This window comes from Aulostomus chinensis, chromosome 19 (genome assembly GCF_037954235.1).
Source record: "Aulostomus chinensis isolate RoL2024-O1b breed Wild chromosome 19, RoL_Achi_v1.0, whole genome shotgun sequence".
NCBI lineage: Eukaryota > Metazoa > Chordata > Actinopteri > Syngnathiformes > Aulostomidae > Aulostomus > Aulostomus chinensis.
In genome coordinates this window covers 9,862,575-9,882,557 of record NC_141338.1, presented here as the reverse complement: position 1 = coordinate 9,882,557, position 19,983 = coordinate 9,862,575, and the positions used below count along the sequence as shown (strand labels likewise).

At 41.3% G+C, this 19,983-nt stretch overlaps 3 protein-coding genes across 7 annotated transcripts in view; 1 reads left to right on the top strand and 2 right to left on the bottom strand.

Moving 5' to 3' along the window:
* Positions 1–5,052, bottom strand: part of LOC147243959 (mediator of RNA polymerase II transcription subunit 13-like) — a 76,507-nt gene extending 71,455 nt beyond the window's left edge. The window contains exons 1-2 of one of the 2 annotated variants that reach the window (XM_086187017.1): positions 4,266–5,052; positions 3,580–3,743 (exon numbers count right to left, since the gene is read on the bottom strand). In XM_086187017.1, coding sequence (XP_086043143.1) covers positions 3,580–3,651 — 72 coding nt within the window. In that variant the 5' untranslated portion in view covers positions 3,652–3,743; positions 4,266–5,052. Of the gene's footprint in view, positions 1–3,579 lie in introns of both variants that reach the window. The other variant, XM_086187018.1, reaches the window with a different exon arrangement.
* LOC147243958 (uncharacterized) lies at positions 4,505–10,810 on the top strand. 2 transcript variants are annotated; one of them, XM_086187019.1, is made up of 3 exons: positions 4,505–4,643; positions 7,565–7,730; positions 8,227–10,810. In XM_086187019.1, exons 1-3 carry the CDS (start codon positions 4,529–4,531, stop codon positions 8,351–8,353), a joined length of 408 nt encoding a protein of 135 aa, XP_086043145.1. In that variant the 5' UTR covers positions 4,505–4,528; the 3' UTR covers positions 8,354–10,810. The 2 variants fall into 2 exon arrangements, 1 of the variants encoding a protein (XP_086043145.1); XR_015110356.1 differs by lacking the exon at positions 4,505–4,643 and adding an exon at positions 4,979–5,281.
* Positions 10,811–17,630: 6,820 nt separating this feature from the next.
* LOC147243957 (uncharacterized) lies at positions 17,631–19,778 on the bottom strand. Of its 3 annotated transcripts, none has more exons than XM_086187346.1 (5): positions 19,655–19,778; positions 19,386–19,571; positions 19,166–19,312; positions 18,951–18,981; positions 17,631–17,691 (listed from the first exon to the last, which is right to left on the bottom strand). In XM_086187346.1, exons 1-5 carry the CDS (start codon positions 19,710–19,712, stop codon positions 17,646–17,648), a joined length of 468 nt encoding a protein of 155 aa, XP_086043472.1. In that variant the 5' UTR covers positions 19,713–19,778; the 3' UTR covers positions 17,631–17,645. The 3 variants fall into 3 exon arrangements, with proteins under 3 accessions (XP_086043472.1, XP_086043473.1, XP_086043474.1); XM_086187347.1 differs by lacking the exon at positions 17,631–17,691 and adding an exon at positions 18,794–18,824; XM_086187348.1 differs by lacking the exons at positions 17,631–17,691; positions 18,951–18,981 and having other exon boundaries at positions 19,121–19,312.
* Between the last annotated feature and the right edge of the window lie 205 nt (positions 19,779–19,983).

Genomic DNA, 19,983 nt, shown 5'->3' with positions numbered 1-19,983 from the left:
TAAGATGACTTACCTTAATCCTACTGTTCACAAAAACCATTTCTCTAAATCACTAAACAACACTTAAAATTAAGTTGTGTCCAGTCTTATTGGGTTAACCAAGCATTCATTTAACAGGGCTTTCTGAACTTATTTGCATTTATATGTGATGCAAAGCGAAGGACTCCTCCCTGTTGATTAATAATCGAACATATGTTGGTATTTCTGCGCTAAAAAAACAATCCACGCCATACTAACAAATCTAGGGTATATCCACTATATCTGCAAATCGGTGCAGAGAACTGATAAAATTTCTGACATTTTATATTGAAAGTCACTCAGGAACTGTTTTTCTCTAGTAAAAATATTTATCAGATAGAGAGGGAGAGAGGAGGAGGAGGAGGATGATACCCAGCGCTGGCTGTATAAACTCAAATCCTCTGGCTCAGCAGACCCTGACATTTTGTCCCACTGTCGCCTCTTTCTCATCCTCAAGCATCTTTGCGATACGACTCCCATTAATAACAAGGACATGCAAACAGTCTATATTAAAAAGACACCATTCCTGATTACCTGCTTCTTCTTACAAGCCGCGGCCACTCACCTGCCATAAATCACAGCATCCCCGTTAATGGTATTCCCCCAGTCACATCTCTTAGCACTTTATTTCCATGCCAGACAGTGGCATCATTATTATACATGCAAGATCTCTATTGGAATAGAGTTTGGCTAATGAGCACCTCTTAGTTGATCACATTAAACCTCCACTTGAGGACACTTTAATTACCAGTGTTGCACTCCACACGACTCTGTTGAGGGGACAGAAGAAGTCCTTTAATTAAGGTCTACCTATGTTTGTACAAGCGTGCGTCCATGGCATGCGGGTTATATTCACAGCTCTTATGAAAGGTGACAAAACATATATAGTGTGTGCGCCTCCGAGTGTGTGTGTGCGTGTGTGTGTGTGTGTGTGTTTCATTTGCGATACATATGTTTGTGTGGGCATGTGGGTATTTATTTTTTTCACTCTGTGTGGATATTTGTGAGATAAGATGCCTACGTATGTGTGTGTGTGTGTGTGTGTGTGTGTGTGTGTGTGTGTGTGTGTGTGTATAATATGATGGGTGTTTGAAGTTTGTCTCCTGAGTCTGGATGGTGTACAATGAACACACACACACACGGAGTAAGGCTTCCTGTGTTGTGAGGCTCTTTGCTGTCTCCGCCTTGCGTCTCATATTCAGGACTCTGGCATGAGTCAGTGTTACAATAACCTGCCCAGCAGTCCACAGAAAGACGACTGTTTTCTCTCTCTCATTACGTTCCTCGCTCTTTAATTTTCTCTCACTCCGTCTCACTCTCAGTTTCTCTCTCAAATAGGCTGAGGCTAGCAGTCAGGAAATGCACATCAGTCATAATACTTTCCCAAAATGAAAACAGATTCCACTGCAGTCCCTCAGCCTCCCTCTCTCTCTCTCTCTCTCTCTCTCTTAAGAGCTAAAAACATTCCCCTGTTTCTCCTCTCTCGTCCTCTACACTTCCCTCCTCCGTCGCCACATCAACTTCGCCTACCAGCCCAGACCACCCCCCCCCCCCCCCCGCACTTACAAGAGGTTTTGCTTTCTGTCACAGATGGATAATCATCAGCACACAAGACAGTTGTTTTGTGGGTTTGTGCGATCGGAGTGATCACTCTGACAGTGGCCTCATACAACGCCTGACAGTAATCTGCTGTGATCCCATAAACGTTCCACACTATGGCCACTTATTCTTTTTAAGGTACTTTTTATTGATGCAGGCCGCAATAACAGCCAGTAAAAATCGGTGTGAGGGACGAGGTTAGAGCAGGCTGGAATGTAGTTTAACAGGTCGTCAGAGCAGTGCACAAAACCTTTATGTTACAACATAGGAAATATGACCTGAAAGATAAGAAATATCCCACCAACAAGGCTGCACTGCAGGGAGACCTTCAAATATGTGGCGTTACCTGTCAGATATTCTATCGACGATGAACATTTGACAAGATGAAATGAGGTTAAAAAAAAAAATGACAAAATGGTGCAGGATCCTTTTTCTGTTCCACAATTGCTTGCAGCAATAATACAACCAAAGCAATAAATGTGCAATTACTTCTTCTGCAGGTACTCGCGCCTGATTAGACTCATTCACTTCCAGAACAGTCCTTCAAACTCCACTTCTCAATCACAACTGTCTCATTCCCAACATCAGGATGCAATCTGCACCCCTCTGTCTGTCTCTTTGTCTCAGTCGTACCCTCCAGCCAGGACACTTAGTGTGTCATTAGTGTTTTGTACCGTCTTGGACTTCCCTGGGAGCCCTGCCAGTATAAGTAACGCTGTACCACTAGCCAGTCATAAATATTCTCAACAAGCAAGCTGATGGATGCTCTCTTTCTCTCGCAGTTTGAAAAGGGGGGATGTTCACAGGGGCCAGCACCATGTCCGACAAGTGAGTGAAAGCTTATTCATGAGAGAGAAACCTCGGCTGAGAAGTTGACAGAGATCTGATCACAGTTTTCTGTCATGAGGGAAAGTTCAAAGACTCATTTAGATCAGGACAAAGAAATGTAATGAATTCACCATTAGAAGGGGTTTTCCATAAGGATGTTTACTGCTGGGAAGGTCCTTGTTTGGAATGTATTATTGTCTCTTTCCACACACCCACCCACCCCCCCCCCAAAAAAAAACAACCAACGGCAACAAATAAATAAATCCACTACAGTGACATGTGTTTGTTCAGCTTTGTTGTGACGTGCAAAGCGCAAGATCCCCTAAAAAGCCCTCAGGACCCCTATGTTGTTGTGGTTCTCAGCAGCCTATGCATGGACGCAGTCTACCGCATGCCTTTCCACTTGGCTGCTTGTTGGACAGTTAACTCACTGATTGCAAGATTAAATAATAATTATAATAACAATAATAATAATAATAAACATCATCTGTGAAAATCTACTATCTATATTCTGGCTCTGTTTAAAAAAACAACTTCTGCTAAACCTGAACAGTTGGAAGAAAAAAAAAAGCCCTTTTTTCAGATCAACTGCTGTTTCCGCCGAGTGCTTGTGTTTGCTGTCTGTCAAAATCTTATCAACCTATCTTTCTCAGGGCAACATTGTAGGCTTTTATCTGCAAAAGATGATGAAAAAAAAGAAACTTTCTGGGGGGGGGGGGGCTGCTCTTCACTTCACACAATCTTCTGATTTATGACCTGCTGAGCCATTTGTGCAACTTGACACATTACAATATTGAAGATCAGAAAATCTCCCTCTCTCTCTCTCTCTCTCTCTTTAAACAGCCCTCCTATGCAAGAGTTCCAGATGGATTTGACAGATAATGATTCTGGAGAGAGGAATGTTGATTCCATTGTTCCTCTGCTACCTAGAACGGCCATTTGAAGTTTAATTTCGGTGCATTTTTTTGAGGGGGGGGGGTTGATTGCAGAGGCATTGTTTGCTGATAAAAAAAAATTTTTGCCTTTACACACGTTCACCAGTGCTACCTTGTGACATGCTCGTATGTGTGTCTATGTGTGCGTGTGCGCGCGCGCGCGCGCGTGTGTGAGCAGCATTATTTATTGATACTGTACCAGAGAGAAGATGTTGGAGTGGCAGTCCTCAAGGCTTGCCCCGTTAGCCACCCAGTTTGTTGTTGTAGTCATAATGGTCCGCCGTTGGGGTCGTCAGCGTTGGGCATGTCGAAATCCTACATCAAACACCGAGCATTGGCTGACAAATCGGTCGCCTTACGAGTCTGCCACGACACGGACAAAACAAGCGGGATTTTAACCTCACAAGAGGTCCAGATAATAGAAACGGGATGGTCGGGAAGAAGGAAAGGGCGTATTCACACACACACACACATACAAAAAAAAAAAAAAAAAAGAAGTACAGAATGCGCCCTTTATAAAAGCCCCACAGCTATAATGTTGTAAATCCAAGCGGGATCAAAAACAATCCAGGTCATTCCAAATCTGATCATTGTCACAGGCGGGGGAATGCATCCATTTCAATCCATACAGCCTGTTTCCATATCAGTCTGTCCGCTGATAGTTTCATCATTAGATAATCCATGAGACTGCGCCCAAAAAAATAACTTCTTTTTTTTTGTTTAAAAAAGAAGAAAAAAAAACCACGCTCGCTTGATTGCGGAATAATCAACTCAGAGGCGAGATGTTCCACACAGTAAATCTGATTCCGTCTTCTCCGCAAGCTGATGCACCACTTCTGATAGTTTTCGAGAATTGCATGAGCTATTTATAGCCGCCTTTCTTACCACAACCGTTCCTCTCACAATGTAACCCAGCAGCAGCAGCCTGGCGCACACAAACAGGCGCTGCGAGCAGGAATGTTTAATCCCTCTGTTGCTCCTGAATTTAACGCACCGCAGACGAGGGTCGCTAGAAAGACAGAAAACACAGAGAGAGGACGAGGGAGAGAGGGAGCGAGGTGGGGTGAAGAGAGAGAGAGCGAGAGAGAAAGAGAGAGAGAGCTGCTCCTTCTTCGTGGCAGGCAGGGCGGACAAAGTAGCCCCGAATCATGAGTCAAAGCGTCCAGACAAGAACAACTATTCTTACTCCTCCAGCAGAAGCAGCAGCAGCAGCAGCAGCAGCAGGAACACGACAGGCAGGCAGGCAGGCTTCTGTAGACGGAGGTTAGAAAAAACCCTTCCTTCCTTTCAGTTCTGTATCATTGCGAAACGCCTCTCAATCTTACAAGATGGGATTTCTTACACGCCGAAGTGACAGTCCTGCGTGTGTTGTCATAAAGCAGATGCTGCGGGGTTTGTTCATGCGTTTCAAATCCTCCATCTCCACGATGCTTTTGATTATTGAATTAATCCTCCGGCTGATTTCATCAGCTCCTCCCTCATCTCTCAGTCATTATTATATTGGTAAATAAGTGTGAGTTGCACAGCCTATTTGTGCGTGTGTGTGTGTTTGTCTATGTGTGAGTGTGTGCGCGTGTCTGTGTGTGCTCTAAGCAAAGCGCCGCTGTTGCATTTTTTTTTTTTTTTTACGCGCACGATCATCCAGCCCACCACGCATGGTAATGTAATGGCGGTCGGAAGTGCACTAAAGAGACTCGCCTTCCCATTTGACCAAGTTTGCACTCACGTGATCAAAGTCTGGGATTACAGTAGTGTTTAGCATCTGTGACATGTGACTTTACTCAAATATTTATCTTGATTTATCGTCTGTTGCTGCACGTAGCTTTAATGTTTTTTGCATATTTGGAAGAAGAAGAAGAAGAAGAAGAAGAAGAAGAAGAAGAAGAAAAACAACAATTTTAGTGAGTGTGTTCCTCGTGTGTGCATGGTGACATTGTGTGATGCACGGTTACATAATGTAACTGTGTTCTCACAACAGAGGAAGTGACAGAATAGAGGTCAGAATGACTTACTGAGCCCATGCTGGGTTTCATAAGAGATATCTATGTAGGTTACACTCCTCAAATGTATCACAACATGACAGGGCTCCTTTATTTAAAAGAAGACATCAAAGAATTGATGATATAAATCATCCTTGGATCAAATATTGTTTGTAGTTATTAAAACTGATTACATCCAGGGCCGCAGACAGCGTTTTTGAGATACCGGGGCCATGAAGGGAAAGTCCCCCGTAACATTCCAAGACATCACAAAGAAATATATTTACTTGTGTGAATTTGGATTCTTGTATTAATTCGTTATCTTCTGCAACCTCATTTACTAAGAATTTTTTTAGTGTTTTTTTTTCCTGCGAGGTTAGATGAAGTGAAAAATATGATTACAGAGAGGAGGCTCATTTCTTATGTTTAAGTTTAAATTCATTTTCATTCTGTCTGATCTGAATGAAGATAATATTGAATTATTATTATTACTGTTACTATTATTGTTGTTATAGGAGTTTGGAAACTGGGAGCATTTCCCACTTTGTTGTCTTTGCTTTTACACAGACAAAATTCAAGTGAACAAAAACCTCTTTATTTTGGGGGGGATCTGCCATAACTTAGGGATTCTGCAAGAACCTTTGACTGCAGTGAGTTAGCTTAAACTTAGATCAGATCAAAATCAGATCACCATAAATGCTCCAAATCAAAAATAAAGTGAACGGAAACCTCTTCAACCGGTCTTTGTTGGGTTGTGACGGTGCACACTGATGTGCAATTTTTGTGTTGACATGAACCACACCAAACGACATTGTTCCAATGTTGCACGTTTCGCCACCATTATAGGTATTTATATGAGATAGTCATAAATAATATTCATTACTTACCACCCTGCATCCTGCAGTTCATGCATATTTCTCACAAAGTGTCAGTGATCATGAGGAAAGCAGTCCTCATTCTGGTAAACAGTGCTGCTTTTGGCCAGAGGGGGCGCCATAGTCAACATTAGCAGGAAGTTCAGAGTCATTCCTTTACCAACATATTGCATATTTATTGTGAAAGGTGTCTTTGGGACACATTACAAGTGTGTCTGGTGCAGTAGAGTTTCTAATGTAAATTCTAATCCTCACATGTTAAAATTTGTGTGATAATAATAATAACAATAATTCAATGTTATCTTGTGCTCATGAATTTTTGTGCTGCCCTCAGGTGGCTAGAAAAATACCTAATTCAGGGTTAAATAAAGCAGCTCTTTCAAGAAAATGAATGTTGCACATGTCCAAAAATCCTCCAAGTTAATGTATTAATTGCTCGGGGGAGGGGGTAGAGTAAGGTGAAATAAACCCATACAAATATTCATATACTCTTTAATTAATAAATGAGGCTACAAATATGAATAAACTATAAAAAAAATGAATGAACTGCATTCATTGGTCAGCCCAACCTTGATTATATTAGCCTATATGATTTACAGTCTCTATAATAACTTGTCCAGTCGACGTACTGCAAACTTGCTTTGTTACAATTGTGATTGTGTGGATTTTGATGGAGGTTTTGTTTACATCTTGTGTGGTTCCGTTCTGTGAGAATGCAGGTGGCGCCGTTTGATGCTGAAGAACAAAAGATTATTAATAAAGCCACAGTTTCCTGTCGTAGACAGAAGGGCCATCCAGGAGTCACTCCATCAAATATTTGTGTGATTATTAATAATTCATTTGAGGTACTTATTATACGCTCTGTGTGTGTGTGTGTGTGTGTGTGTGTGTGTGTGTGTGTGTGTGTGTGTGTGTGTACGTGCGTGTGTGTGTGTGGATTGCAAAAATGTAACTGATAATTCTGCTCTCTCTCTGGTTTTTCCTTCACAGCTTTACTGGACATATTCAATGAATTCACTTTTTTAAGACCAACACGGATCATGGATACATACAAATTCTTCAGGAAAATCTTTCAAGTTTGTTCAGTCAATAAGCTTTTCCTCTATGAATCAACTCTATATGTGTAACACAATCCATTATCAAGCTCTTTGTCTGCATAAATATTCAGCTGAAGCTGTCAAAGACTGAATTAGTTTAACACAGCGACAAGCAATGTTTCTTCTTCCCTCCATATTTTCCTTGTAGCTCAGTCAAAGTCATAATATAAAATGGTTATGTCTGTAGTAATTTAAAAAAAAGGGATTTTGTTATATTTATTTGTTTTTCACAGAGTTTTGGAAGGGAGTTGTGGAGACCCTAATGGCAATCCTGGATGAGTCAAAGAGCCTCAACTCAAGGGAAGAAATCGATGCTGAGAGTGGACAGTTGCCCATCAAAATTCTCCAGACGTTCGACATGATGTCCAGGGAAATGGAAGAGAACCAGGACGTACGACGGTCAGTGCTAAATCAGAATAATAAACCTTTAAATCAGTTTCTCAAAATTTTGGATGTTAGGGTCTCTGACAGCTTACAAATGGAACCGCGTGGAACCGGTAGGGCCTATGTGGTTCCATTTATATACGATTGGACTTACAGACTGGGGGGCTGGTGTAAAGCAGTCTCCTCTACACCCTGGGTAAGGGGCCTGTTAACTTGTGACATCACAAGTGTCCTAGTTTCAGATTCACTCGTTCCAGCACAAAACAGAGCAAAAGTGGAGAAAGCAAGTAAATGAGAGGACAGATTTTTTTTTTTCTTCATTTTTGGGCCTCATACTCAGGATACACATCTGACTGCTGGAAAACTTTAGAAAAGTGAATTTGGCTCGGAAGGGGACCTATAATATCTACACTGTAGAACAGACATCAGTGGGTGGTTACAATGTGGTAGTGTAATACAAGTTATATAAGTTTACTGTTGACAGTTGTCTTCATTTTTTTATCTGTTACAGACTCTTCACAAATGACATCGTGCCTCATTTTAACATGCAAGGTGGTGGGCAACCAGGAAAGAAGGCCTTTAAGAAGAGTCCCTTCTACTCTGTCATCACTGGTAAATGGAAAAAACCTGTCTGCTAGTTCTTTGGCGACTGCTTCTTCATGTTAGAAATGTGTGACTGACATGTCTTACATGAACAAACAACAATTTGTCTGGACTGCACCAGGTAATATCTGTCATACTGACAATTATGAAACTGAATTGGTGTAGTTTCATGAAACGGAATCATACAACAGTTATAGTCAGACTTTATTTATTGATTATTCTTTACAGAGTAACCCCAAAGTCTCAAATGGGTGGTGCCCAATGTCCATTGAGTCAAGTCCTTTGAAACCATGTACCTTTTCTTATTGCATAATATCTCTGTGACCTCACATATCACAATAGGCAACCACGCTTGCTCTCAGAAGTGCAGGTGAAGCACCAAGTGAAGGATTAATGATGGCGGTGGTCATGCAGGGGTTACTTGGAAAATACAAGCCATTCACACTGATAGTGCCTCACGGTGACACCGATCTGACATTGGGACAATTAAGCCGCCGTCACGGTACACTTCGTAAACGTCGGTATTAGACGGATTTCAGCGGCATACAACAGTGTATCTGGTCATGTTATACCTCGTTCGAAACCTGGTGGTCTAAGTAGCAACCAGTCACGATGAATAAAGTTACTTGTTGCCGGAGCTGAGTTAGAATGTTGCTAGACAGCCACCAGGCAAAGGATAATACCTACATACCAACTTTGTTCTCCCAATGTCGTCATCGCCCAAATTTTAATTTGGTTAAATCCGTAAAAGTCCATAGATGTGGAATCTCAAAGGATTTCCTCCAGTGATCTGAATTTCCAGCATGACCCGTGTTTTACTTGAGTAATAGCATTACCCAATATTCAAAGCGCAGCAGCTCATTTTCCCCTTCATACCACACACGGCCGATCAGTGCCTGGGTTTTTGAGCTGCAGCGCTGAAACCCCAACCAGCCCCTAGTTTACAGAATGGACCATGAATCATCTGACTGACTCTTGCGCCTGCCTATGAGATTTTTTCCCGATTGGAAGTATATATTCTTTTAGCCAATAAACAGACGAAAAAAACGGTACCTTGCATGAGGGGATCCAGTTTGGTGGACAACTACACACCGCTTGCGTACTCACGGTGCATCAAGTTAACTTGGCTGCGTAAAGCAGCACTGTAATAGTCGATGCCGATGAACGCGAAAGAGCGAGAAAAGATGGCCAGTAAGTGATTTTCAGCAGAGGAAGAGGCTGAAATGGTGCTTCAGTTGTCCGCCTCGTACACTTGGACGCTCGGACAAGGAGCCTGCGGTCAACCGTGAGGACATCGAGCAGTGTTTTGCAAGAGTGGACGAGACATGGAGCTGTGAGTGACTGATCCAGTTGTTCCAGATGCGTGTTCATGTACAAACAATAAATAATAGGCATGCCGTTTACTTGTCTTTACTTATGCCGGCCAGTCAGCAGCCTGATTTACACGAGGAATGTGTGAATTAGCTGGGTGAGGGGCACGTTTATCTACAGTAAATCTGACTGTATGAGTGGGATAGAGAGGCTGGAACAGCCTCACAAATGCCTCACAGTTAGTATTGTCAGTCATAGTCAGTTTCATTTCAGAATACAAAACAATTTATGAACACTTTTACAGTTTTATAGTATTTTGATGTCGTTTATGATGATGTTCTCTATTGTTCTCTATTTGTTCATCCCAAAATGACCAGAAATATTGGTTGTCATTAGCGCTTTACAAGATGACCACACCTTCAAGGTGCATGTTGGAGATCCAAGTTCAACCGCGCCGCAACAGTGGAAAAATCACTTTCTACGTCCACTCGGCAGCACTGTACATTGCATTGCTGTATAAAACATTAAGACAACATAGTGCATTTAATGTCAATGACAGGATTTTTGTCTTCACATTGACCCATCACCAAGTCTTTAAGGGTTTTTTTGAGCCACTCCCCCAAGTTCAGCAAAAATCAGCCTCATATTTATTCTATGTAATCCTGCTAAAAGTCAGACAAACAAGTGACGCTGAACAGATTAGGCAACATGCCAAAGAAGTCAACATACATTCAAGGAAGTCAGTCAAATATTTGAACTGATTAAATGATATTAACTCGTCTAATTTGTCAAGCTTGTGCCGAGCAGTTTCCCTGATCTCAGTTCTAATTTCACTGCAAAATAATTACAGTGTGTATGTTGTTAAAAACACAAGAGAGTCATCACTGTAAGGTGAATAAGCGTGACAGGAGTTATGTTTTCACTGTTCAGGGGGTTGTCCTTTTTTCCCAGGCATTTGAATATCAGCCCACCATCACATAGAGCGTGTAAACAGTGGCATAGAACATGCACAGCAGCGGTATCCTTGTTTTATAATTAATAACCTGTTCGAGGTGAATGCAATCCTTTTCTGCATGTAAAAGATGTTACCTCTGTGTAAATCTAGTTATTTATAGGCGATTCCTTTTGCTGACACAGATCTCTAGAAAAGATCATCTTAATATACTGGCATGTCCAGTCCATTATGATATTAGTACGTTTCTGACATTAATCATTTAATACAGCTTTATGTTCGTGAGGAAACGGCTTGCAGCTGCTACATATCGCCACAGAGAGAGCGAGCCTTAAGTCCTCTTATATCTGAGGAGCAGTGTGAGGAAAGATATGAATCAGATGGATGAGCGAGGGCTTAGCCAAGCTGTTATTGATCCTTTTGCTCCAGGAATGATCCAGAACTCATTTGGAGACTCTTTTTCCTCCTTTTTTTTTTTTTTTTTGTTCAATACATCCTTAAAGGCTTTCAAAAGATTCTCGCACACGGTTTGACGCTCTTGGTGTGCAGCTGATAGGATGAGATGTTATCAGTGTGAATAAATCTATTTCAATATGCCACGCGTTTCCCCTAATCAGGCCCCCACTGACTTAATCTGTGTGTGAGAAGAAAAGATGCATTACTGTTCTGATGAAAGATAATGTGTTTGTCTAGACAATCTGTTTGGAGTTGTTTCGGGATTTGCATTTGTGTGTGTTGGGGGAAGGGGGGGGGGGGTGGCTCCTGTCAGGTAAACTGACAAGATGCAGTAAACTATGAATATATGCAGATATATGCAGTATTCAGATGGAAGTCTGTTTGCTATGCATAAAATATATAATCCATTCCCTCTTTAACCACTCAAAAACACTACACAGTTTCTTTTATACTTCACGACTTTTACTAACTTTGCCCATAAATATGATTTTGCTTCACTGATGGCAGAAGTCCAGTAAATATTAAGTCTGATTGGAGTCTCGCGGACCCCAGCTGTGAAATATATTAAAATTCAAAAGATTTGCATTTTATGATTACACAGCACAACACCTTGCAGATCCCAATTTACTCGATTAGGATTTGTTATTGGAGTTTCATAAGTTTGTTCATAAGAAGTCCCGATAGAGTTTGATCCATCAAGTATATGTTACGTCAGCCTCTTCAAGCTTAGTTTGGGGGGGGGGGGTTGTACTTTTTCACGACAGTTTTATTTGTATTGTGTCAAATCACAAGAATTATGTAATGACACTTTGAAAACACAGCAAATCTAGAACTGGACCAGTTTGTAGGTTCTACTCAGCCCTTCACTTCCTTCCTTCCTGGGGAGAAGCTGCTAGGTTGTACATGCATGATCATACATCTCAATATATTTGGTCAGTATATTTAATGACTTTATCTGGGTCTCTTTTGGTATTACGTGAAGTTTATGCCAAAAGACCCCTCTAAATTTCACACGGCACTCCACTAGTGGCAGCGTGTTGTACTGCTGGGCTTTTCTATCAAAACCCTTTTTAATTTTCCATCCATCCATTTTCTTCCGCTTATCCTGTTAAGGGACGCTCGTGGAGGGAGGGGGGGGGGGTAGGGTTAGGGTTGGGGTTGGGGGGGCTGAAGCCTATCCCAGCAGCTTTTGGGCGTGAGGCAGGGTTCACCCTGGACAGGTCACCAGTCCATCACAGGGCCAACACATAGAGACAGACAACCATTCACACTCACAGTCACACCTACAGTTTATGTAGAGTATCAATCAGCCTGGTCCCCTCTTGATGTCTTTGGACTGTGGGAGGAAGCTGGAGTACCAGAGAGAACCCACACAGGAACAGGGAGAACATGCAGACTCCACACAGAAAGATCCTGTGCTGGAGCTGGGGCTCAACCGGAACCTTCTTGCTGTGAGGCCACAGTGCTGACCACTGCACCACTGTGCTGCCTTATCTTGTTTTATCTTATCTTAATTTCCATTTATAAACTCTCAAATGCATCATCCAATATCAACCAAGTGTCCTATAATGAGTCATATCCCCCAATAATCCACAAGTGCTTAGATTGAGTGTGAACAAGTTCAACTGTCATGCCAAAGTGGAAGTATTCTTGTCTGTTTTTAGCTCATATCAAAGTGTTGGGGGGATTCTTGGAGCGTAAGGCACAATGTGTTTCAGTATCGTTAGTAGTCGCTCTCCAGTAGCTTCAAGCTAAAAAAAAAAAAATGTGACTAGAATTTTCTGACTTTTGGGATGACCTAGAAAAACATCTTTGTGAGATCCGACTGTGAGTAAGTGAAATGTAAATTACAGTTCTAGGTAGAATATATCTTTAACACATACCTATGTCATAAAATAATAATCAGAATTGATACAAGAAACAATATTATTTGTCTTAAACAATCAGAGTATTTAATCTTTTTTGCTCTTGCTATATGTTTTTCTAAATGGTGTTTTTTTTTGCACGCTACTATTTGTAGGAGTACTCCTTAATGATTCAACCTGATTTGCAGGATTATGCTCGCGTGGACACGGAAGGGTGGGGTGTGTTTCTTCAAAGAAAAATTGCTGCATGTCCTCAGTATCTTCATTAGTGACTGATGGATGACTGTGCACTAAGTTAACACACACACACACACACACACACACACACTCAAGCACATTCCTCACAATAAACTCTCTCCATGATATCAGTTGAGAGTAACTCCTCTCTCGGCGGCACCAGCAACCTCAACGGCATTTCCTAGAGCGAGGTAGAGTCTAGCTGAAAAGAATAGATGGTGTGCATTATAATGAACATGGGCTGACACCACCTCATCCATCATTCCTCCCAGGAAAATTATAGCAGTGCCAGAGAGGAAGAGAGAGAGACACACACACACTTTAAATCACAGAGCGTCTACAGGTCTCCCAGACTGATATCATCTCATTGTTGTTTTTTTTAACTGCCTGGTACAGGTTTTGCTCTCTGAGGGGTGACTGTCCAACCATCTGTCAGTTTATTGTTCTGTTCATTTTCATCTAAAGTGACCGACACAAAAATCCTGCAATGTTGTGTTCTTTGGTTTGTCCTACCTCAGCAGTGTCACCTTCCTCTGCACTTCTAATGAATGTAATGTGCTGTTTTTCTGCCGGCAAAGAGGACCCTCCCCTGTGAGCCCGCTACGGCCAGTGTGATTCATCCTGATACAGCATCGCTGTGGTTTTATATATGCATATTTGTAGCAAAGGTTTGACTTGGGGCGTTGAGACACAACATAATTACACTCTTGTGTCTTTTGGTGCTTTTAAATGAGTTTTGTTGTATCAAAGGACACACTGCTACATTTGTGTGTGTGAGTCTCTGCCTGTGTGTTCATCGGTGATCTCCAGAGATTCACTCCAGCACCGTGAAGACTGATGTAATGGTGTTTCCGCAGCATATTGATTTCACGATGAGCTGCAGATATCTTTGTAAGATGACTTGGGAGATGGGTGGGGGGGAAATTAGATGTTATCTCATGACAACAGAAATATACCGTATGTTATCCGATTTTTTGAAATCACATCAAGCTGTCAAACTTGCTGATCCACAGATGACACGAGCATTGCAAGACTTCTCTTTCTACGCGGGTTCGTAGGATGGTTATAGACAAACAGTGACCAGTAAATCAAGATGTGCAAAAAATATATAGATTTTAATTTACATTGCAAATAGCAGTTTAAAGTTATGCATGATAGGAGACAGCCTGAAGGTGAGTGCAAGGCCTTTAATCCCTCAATGCCAGTGTAAGTCTCCTCTGTGGCCACTATAGAAGCCTGGTTGTATTGCATATTTCAACCTGCAAGTAGACTAGTATTGCCAAAGCCGCATGCAGAGCTTTCATGTAGAAAGATTACCACAGATAGTGTGCTTTAAGTGACCAGCTAGCATTTCCACTTGGCTGCACCCTCTGATGCCACCTGAACAGAATTCAGTAGGAGCCTTCAAGCTCCTCATACATAATGTATCACTGAAGGTCTGCTCAGTTTTCATGTTCTCCTAATTCATTTCACAAAGAAAGAGAGAGAGAGAGAGAGAGAGAGTGTTTTCTTGCAGCATACAGAGCACACAGCCTGTATCAAACTGTCAAATCAGGAATCACCGCCTCACAACCGGCGTGTCTTTGCTGAAACAAGAACTGGCATGCTGCTGTTTGTTTGGCCTGATTCTTCTGGGATGTTTATCAGAGAAAAGCATATAGATCGACATGAATCGTTTTTGTTTTCCTGACATCATTCTGTCACATAAAAGTGTCACTCTGTGGTTCCCGATGTGAATTTAAAAAGAAGATCGTTTGTTTTCTGTCATGCCAGTTAATTATAGTTTCAGCCTGTCATGTATATTTTTTTCCTGATTTATATTGTGTGATCCTGTATTTGTATGTTAAATTATTTTATTTATTTTGTGTTTACAAGTTCCAATGGTATGCGTTTGATTTCTAAAGACCCCCCCCAAAAAAATTGTTAATTTTATTCTTGTCGAGCGTAAAGAACTCAATCAATTCAACATAAAAGCATAATCCAGCAGCATGCCCTCTGTCTTCACATTTCACAGACATAAATAGATATTTATTAGTTTAATGCTCAGTGACACGGTTCTGGCCTCATTCTTTATTTTTATGTTGGCTTCCTATATTTGATGTCTTTTGTTTCTCTTTTGCTCACAACATAAAATCATTCGTGAAACCGAATCTTTAACATTGCCCTCTTCTTTTGTTTCCAAAAACGTAGCCTCCTGCTGACCTCCATAAATCGACTGGTGAGCGTTAAACATTTCAGTTAGTGCCCTTAAAGTGGCCTTTCCACAAACATGTCCTTCAGTCAAAAAGGGGGGCGCTGGGAACTGAGTGTGTATGTAGCTGAGAACCCATTTGAGAGAGTGGTGCATTCACCACAATTGTAGCATAATAGAATTATGGCCCATTGACCATCAATAATGACTATATCTGATCATTTTAGCTTCTGTTATTTTAAGGTGAAGGGTCATGTCCGGTTTTCTCTGTGAGTCAAATAAACAGGACCAACTATCAGGGCAAAACTTGTAACTGGGCCAGTGACTAAAATCTCAGCGTCTCGTGACGGTCGTTCAAATGATACCTCATGACTGATGCTGAAGTCAGTAAGATTTTTACAGTATCCAGGAAAGTACTGGAACTATAAAGCCTGACTTCTGTTCTTTTTGGTTTACTCATCCTCCTTCAACCATGTTGGGAAATTTCCAGCATGCACTGGGGAAAATAGCCACCCTTAAGATTGTGCTAGTTTCACTTCAGATGACCTTTCTCAGTTCCACCACTTGTCCAGCAGCTGCCCCTCACCAGTGTTCACGCCACAGATACTCATTTACCTCCAGCTGCACGTATCATCTGGTCACTAAGTGGATCTCAATTTGTGCTCCACAGAGATCACTAAAGCAGTGGAGAAAGTCCGAGCTCTACTGTGGATCACCTTAAATCGTCTCGGCCTTAAGAACATGAGATGCAATCTTAAGTAAAGACCTTGAGCAAAGAACCAATTTACAAGGTGTAGCCCTGAAAGGTAACATTTGAACATTAAAATGTCTAGCAGTCACTAGATCTTTGCTGTGTATTTTGCTGAGTTCTGTACTAATTTATCCCAAATACTTGCAGTGAACAAATAGTATGAATTTTGTCAACTACTTTTGAAAATATTTCTGGTCTAGTTGTGTTTAATCTAATTTTATTTGACAAAAAGTCGAAGGATTTTATTCCTATCTTAAACATATAAATAGTAACTGTCTAGATGTGGTTACTTGAACTTGTTCATACTTTAGTCTCATTTTAGTCAGTAACATCGTTTAGCATCATTTCACTTTGATTACGATTAGTTTTAGTCAACAAAATCTGAAAAAGGGTAGGCCACAAACGTTCCTCTTCATTTTTTTTTTTTAACTGCGACATTGGTTGCTAGTCATTAGCTTCATATCATCTTCTGCCAATGAGTTAACGTGTTGGACATGATGGAACATTACTCATTATTACACTCATAAAGGGATTTGGAGTTCAGTTTTGACTGTGGATAAAATCATTGGGTTACCTAACAATTGAATTGACCAAAGATGCTAACCTTTGCTAAAGCTTCTGTAGGGATATTTGACTTGAGTTAGCAGGTTAATGTTGCATTATCTAATGTAACTTGCATCTGTTGCATCAGAACGAATGGATGACATAATGTGAACATTACACAACTACAAATTTTGGTTTTGTATGATTAGATTTGGGCTATCGTCACAAAAAAATGTTTATTGCTCTCTAATTTGGTCTCTTCAACAGTATTATTATTGTATTGTATTTATTACTACCTTTCATTAGTAGGCTAATGCCAATCGAGATGCGTATATCTTACGTTCCCATTATATCACAAAAAAATTGGTGATTGCTCATCTCTAATATTAACTTCCCTGTGTCTTGTCGGGATATCAGTAGTATATTACTGTAATGCTGCTCAACAGTGTCAGCGAACATAATTTCAGTCAGGTCAGATTAATTACCGATGGTGGTTGTTTAATGGTTGATGACATATTTCATGATCCCATGCCACTTCACACCATCATCAAACTCCATCTTTTGTATTGATTGAAGCTGAGATTACATACTGTTCACAACAAGTCACCAAGACCACAGATTCGATATTTTGGGAAATTTGCCTGGACTTTATATTCGCTCCACTTTCAATATACGATGCAATTAAGATTTGTCACCACATGGGCAGAAAATGTAATTATATTTTCCTTTTTTTAATGTTTCTATATTTTGTAATTACATAATGTTCCATCTTACGCACATTCTAGCTTGAGACTATGTGCGCAGTAGTCTCGAGAAGCCTGTTTGTGACCCAGCAGACATAAAACACGTTTGAGTTGTTATGACTGCCATCTGAGTGCCCATAACTCCATCTAAAATGTGCACACTGCAAGCTACAATGCAGCCCCACGAGCTGTACACAAAATGAGGCGGGAGTGACAGATATTTATGTTTGCTTGTCCTGAGTGAAGGCTTGTTTTTCCTGCATCTGGCTGTATGGATATCAATGTGGGTTGTGGGGGTGGAGGCAATTGAAAGGCTGCAAATTCCTGGGAAAGAAAAAAGAAAAGCAGCAAGACGAGTGACAAGGAAAGAGGGAGGTCTTTCGGCCACTTGTGGCCTTCGCAACCCAGGCACAAATCATAGAGGGACATGGCAATCGGAGTGACAGATGAACAATGCTCCCATTTTCCAACCCCCTGTGAACAGGCCCATCCATCACAGGAGGCGAGATTAATTCAATTCATCAGCTTTTTGTCTCCTTGGGCCCCTTAATGCCACCTGATATTGCTCAAGGGGGACTTATAAATGTTTGTGGATTTGATCTGAGCCTGCTTGCTTGACACTGAATTAAAACATTACTCTTAGCACTGCGCTGCTTTTGCCAACTGCCTGCTGTCAATTCTGCAATAATTCCGATCAAGATGGATTCATATGAAGAGGGAAATGTTCCGCCAGAGGCTGCGAACAAGCAGGAGTTTGAGGTGACTTTCAGTGATAGGTGGTGCTGGCAGTTACTAAAGAAAATATCTGGAAACGTTTCTAGGAAAATGCTGACTTGTCACTGCAGAGAACCAGCTTTCAAACTTAATTTCATCAAAACAGAGCATGCAGGCTACACCTTGGTGAAGCAGATACAATCTGTGTGTCAGCCGTGTTATCAGATACAGCGGAGCTAAAGCTTGATTGAGGGTGCAGTCACGTTAACAATCCCACAGTGAGCCAACAAGAGTTCAGGCTCCTTCTCCTGGTGTCCTGAGACACTTAGATTCTCACATGCATCACTAACACCCCCTGTCTAGCTTTAAAAGACTAATACATGAACTCATGAGTGGTGAGGACCTCTAGTGGATATTACAAGAACTGGGGAAATGATTGGGCTGAGGCCACAAAGATGCAAGATGGTTTTTGTACATTACACAAGATGCATCCAAAAAAAACAACTATTGACACAAGAATTTCAAAATTTTGGCTTCCTTTTTCAAGAATAGAGTCTAAAATTATCTTAAGTGCATTTCCATGTGTTTGACCAAATTACTCGCACTCCACAGGTAACACACTGGTATAAAATTGACAATTATGAAGTGTAGATAATAGGATCCAGCAGAAAATTTGGAGCCACTTTTACCCTGAAGTACTTCCTTGTCAAGGGAGGTAGACAGGACCTTAAGCTATTGTGTTCCTGTGGAGAAACTTTTAGTCATTTAAAAATATATACACACACACAAGTCCCAACAGTACATTAGAAATGTAAAGCTAATAGTACCCTAGCTAGACCTGCAGGAAGAGCTTTAAAATGGGTTAAGACCTGTAGTTTGAAGACACAGCCGGCTCACAGCCTGTAAAAAGAGGAGGCCAAGGGTCAGAAAGAATTTTCTGCTTCAATAGATCCTCAAATGTTTTAATAATGCCTTCCCACCACAAAGTTACGAGAAAATTACTATAGAACATCTTCAGTATAAAAAAGGAAAAAGTGAGTTACTGGTTTCCACAAAACACATTTATTCATGATTTAAGCATAACCTTCTTTCTGAGGCTGGTAGTGAATCCTGCCACCTCTCCAGATACACATGTAGTAGGCCACACCCAGAGACCCCACCGCAGACACCAGCAGGACGGCCACAACCAGGACCATCTTCCACACGGATGATTCTCCTTTCTCACTTGAATCTTAACAGAAAAAGAAAAAGCTAACAGTGAACACTCATTTATTGCAGTATTTGTGGACAAGTTAACAGCCCACCTTGTTCTTTCAAAACGGACACCACTGAAGTGGTAAGCAATGTCTGGGCCCCCAGTGTCACATGTTCAATAACTGGTGGGCTCTCTGGTTCTATCATCTCCTCTGCTGGCGAAGACAGCTCATATAGTTCTTCATACTGGGGGTTCTCAGTGAGAATCCACTGGCCCAGGACGTATCGAGGAAAACCTGGAAACGCAGGCAGCAGTTTGACAATTTTCAAAAAGTTATCATCCAAAATTTCACTCAGATTTTTTCTTTTTTTTCCTCACCTGATTGACTACTTGATGAGACCAAAAGAGCAACAAATACAAAATTAAGGACAAACATGACTGAGACCTGCAGTGTTTGGATTTGCTTCTACATATATGTGACCTCTTCATCTGGAGGATTGGCATCAGCTGTGTCCTCCAGACTCAATCAAGATAAATGACTTGAATGATGTGTGTGAGAGAGAGAGAGAGAGAGACAGACAGACAGAGAGTGTGAGAGAGAGAGAGAGAGAGAGAGAGAGAGAGAGAGAGAGAGAGAGAGAGAGAGAGAGAGAGAGAGAGAGAGAGAGAGAGAATGTGTGTGTGAGTGTGAGAGGAGGGGGGGTCCC

Excerpts from the sequence above, each read along its gene's own strand:
- LOC147243957 (XM_086187346.1), bottom strand. The coding sequence starts at position 19,712 with ATGTTTGTCCTTAATTTTGTATTTGTTGCTCTTTTGGTCTCATCAAGT. Across the intron at positions 19,313-19,385 it reads GTCCGTTTTGAAAGAACAAG|ATTCAAGTGAGAAAGGAGAA; the intron begins GTGGGCTGTTAA and ends TTTTCTGTTAAG. Across the intron at positions 18,982-19,165 it reads CTACCAGCCTCAGAAAGAAG|GCTGTGAGCCGGCTGTGTCT; the intron begins GTTATGCTTAAA and ends CTCTTTTTACAG.
- LOC147243958 (XM_086187019.1), top strand. The coding sequence starts at position 4,529 with ATGAGTCAAAGCGTCCAGACAAGAACAACTATTCTTACTCCTCCAGCA. Across the intron at positions 4,644-7,564 it reads GCAGGCTTCTGTAGACGGAG|AGTTTTGGAAGGGAGTTGTG; the intron begins GTTAGAAAAAAC and ends TGTTTTTCACAG. Across the intron at positions 7,731-8,226 it reads GAGAACCAGGACGTACGACG|ACTCTTCACAAATGACATCG; the intron begins GTCAGTGCTAAA and ends TATCTGTTACAG.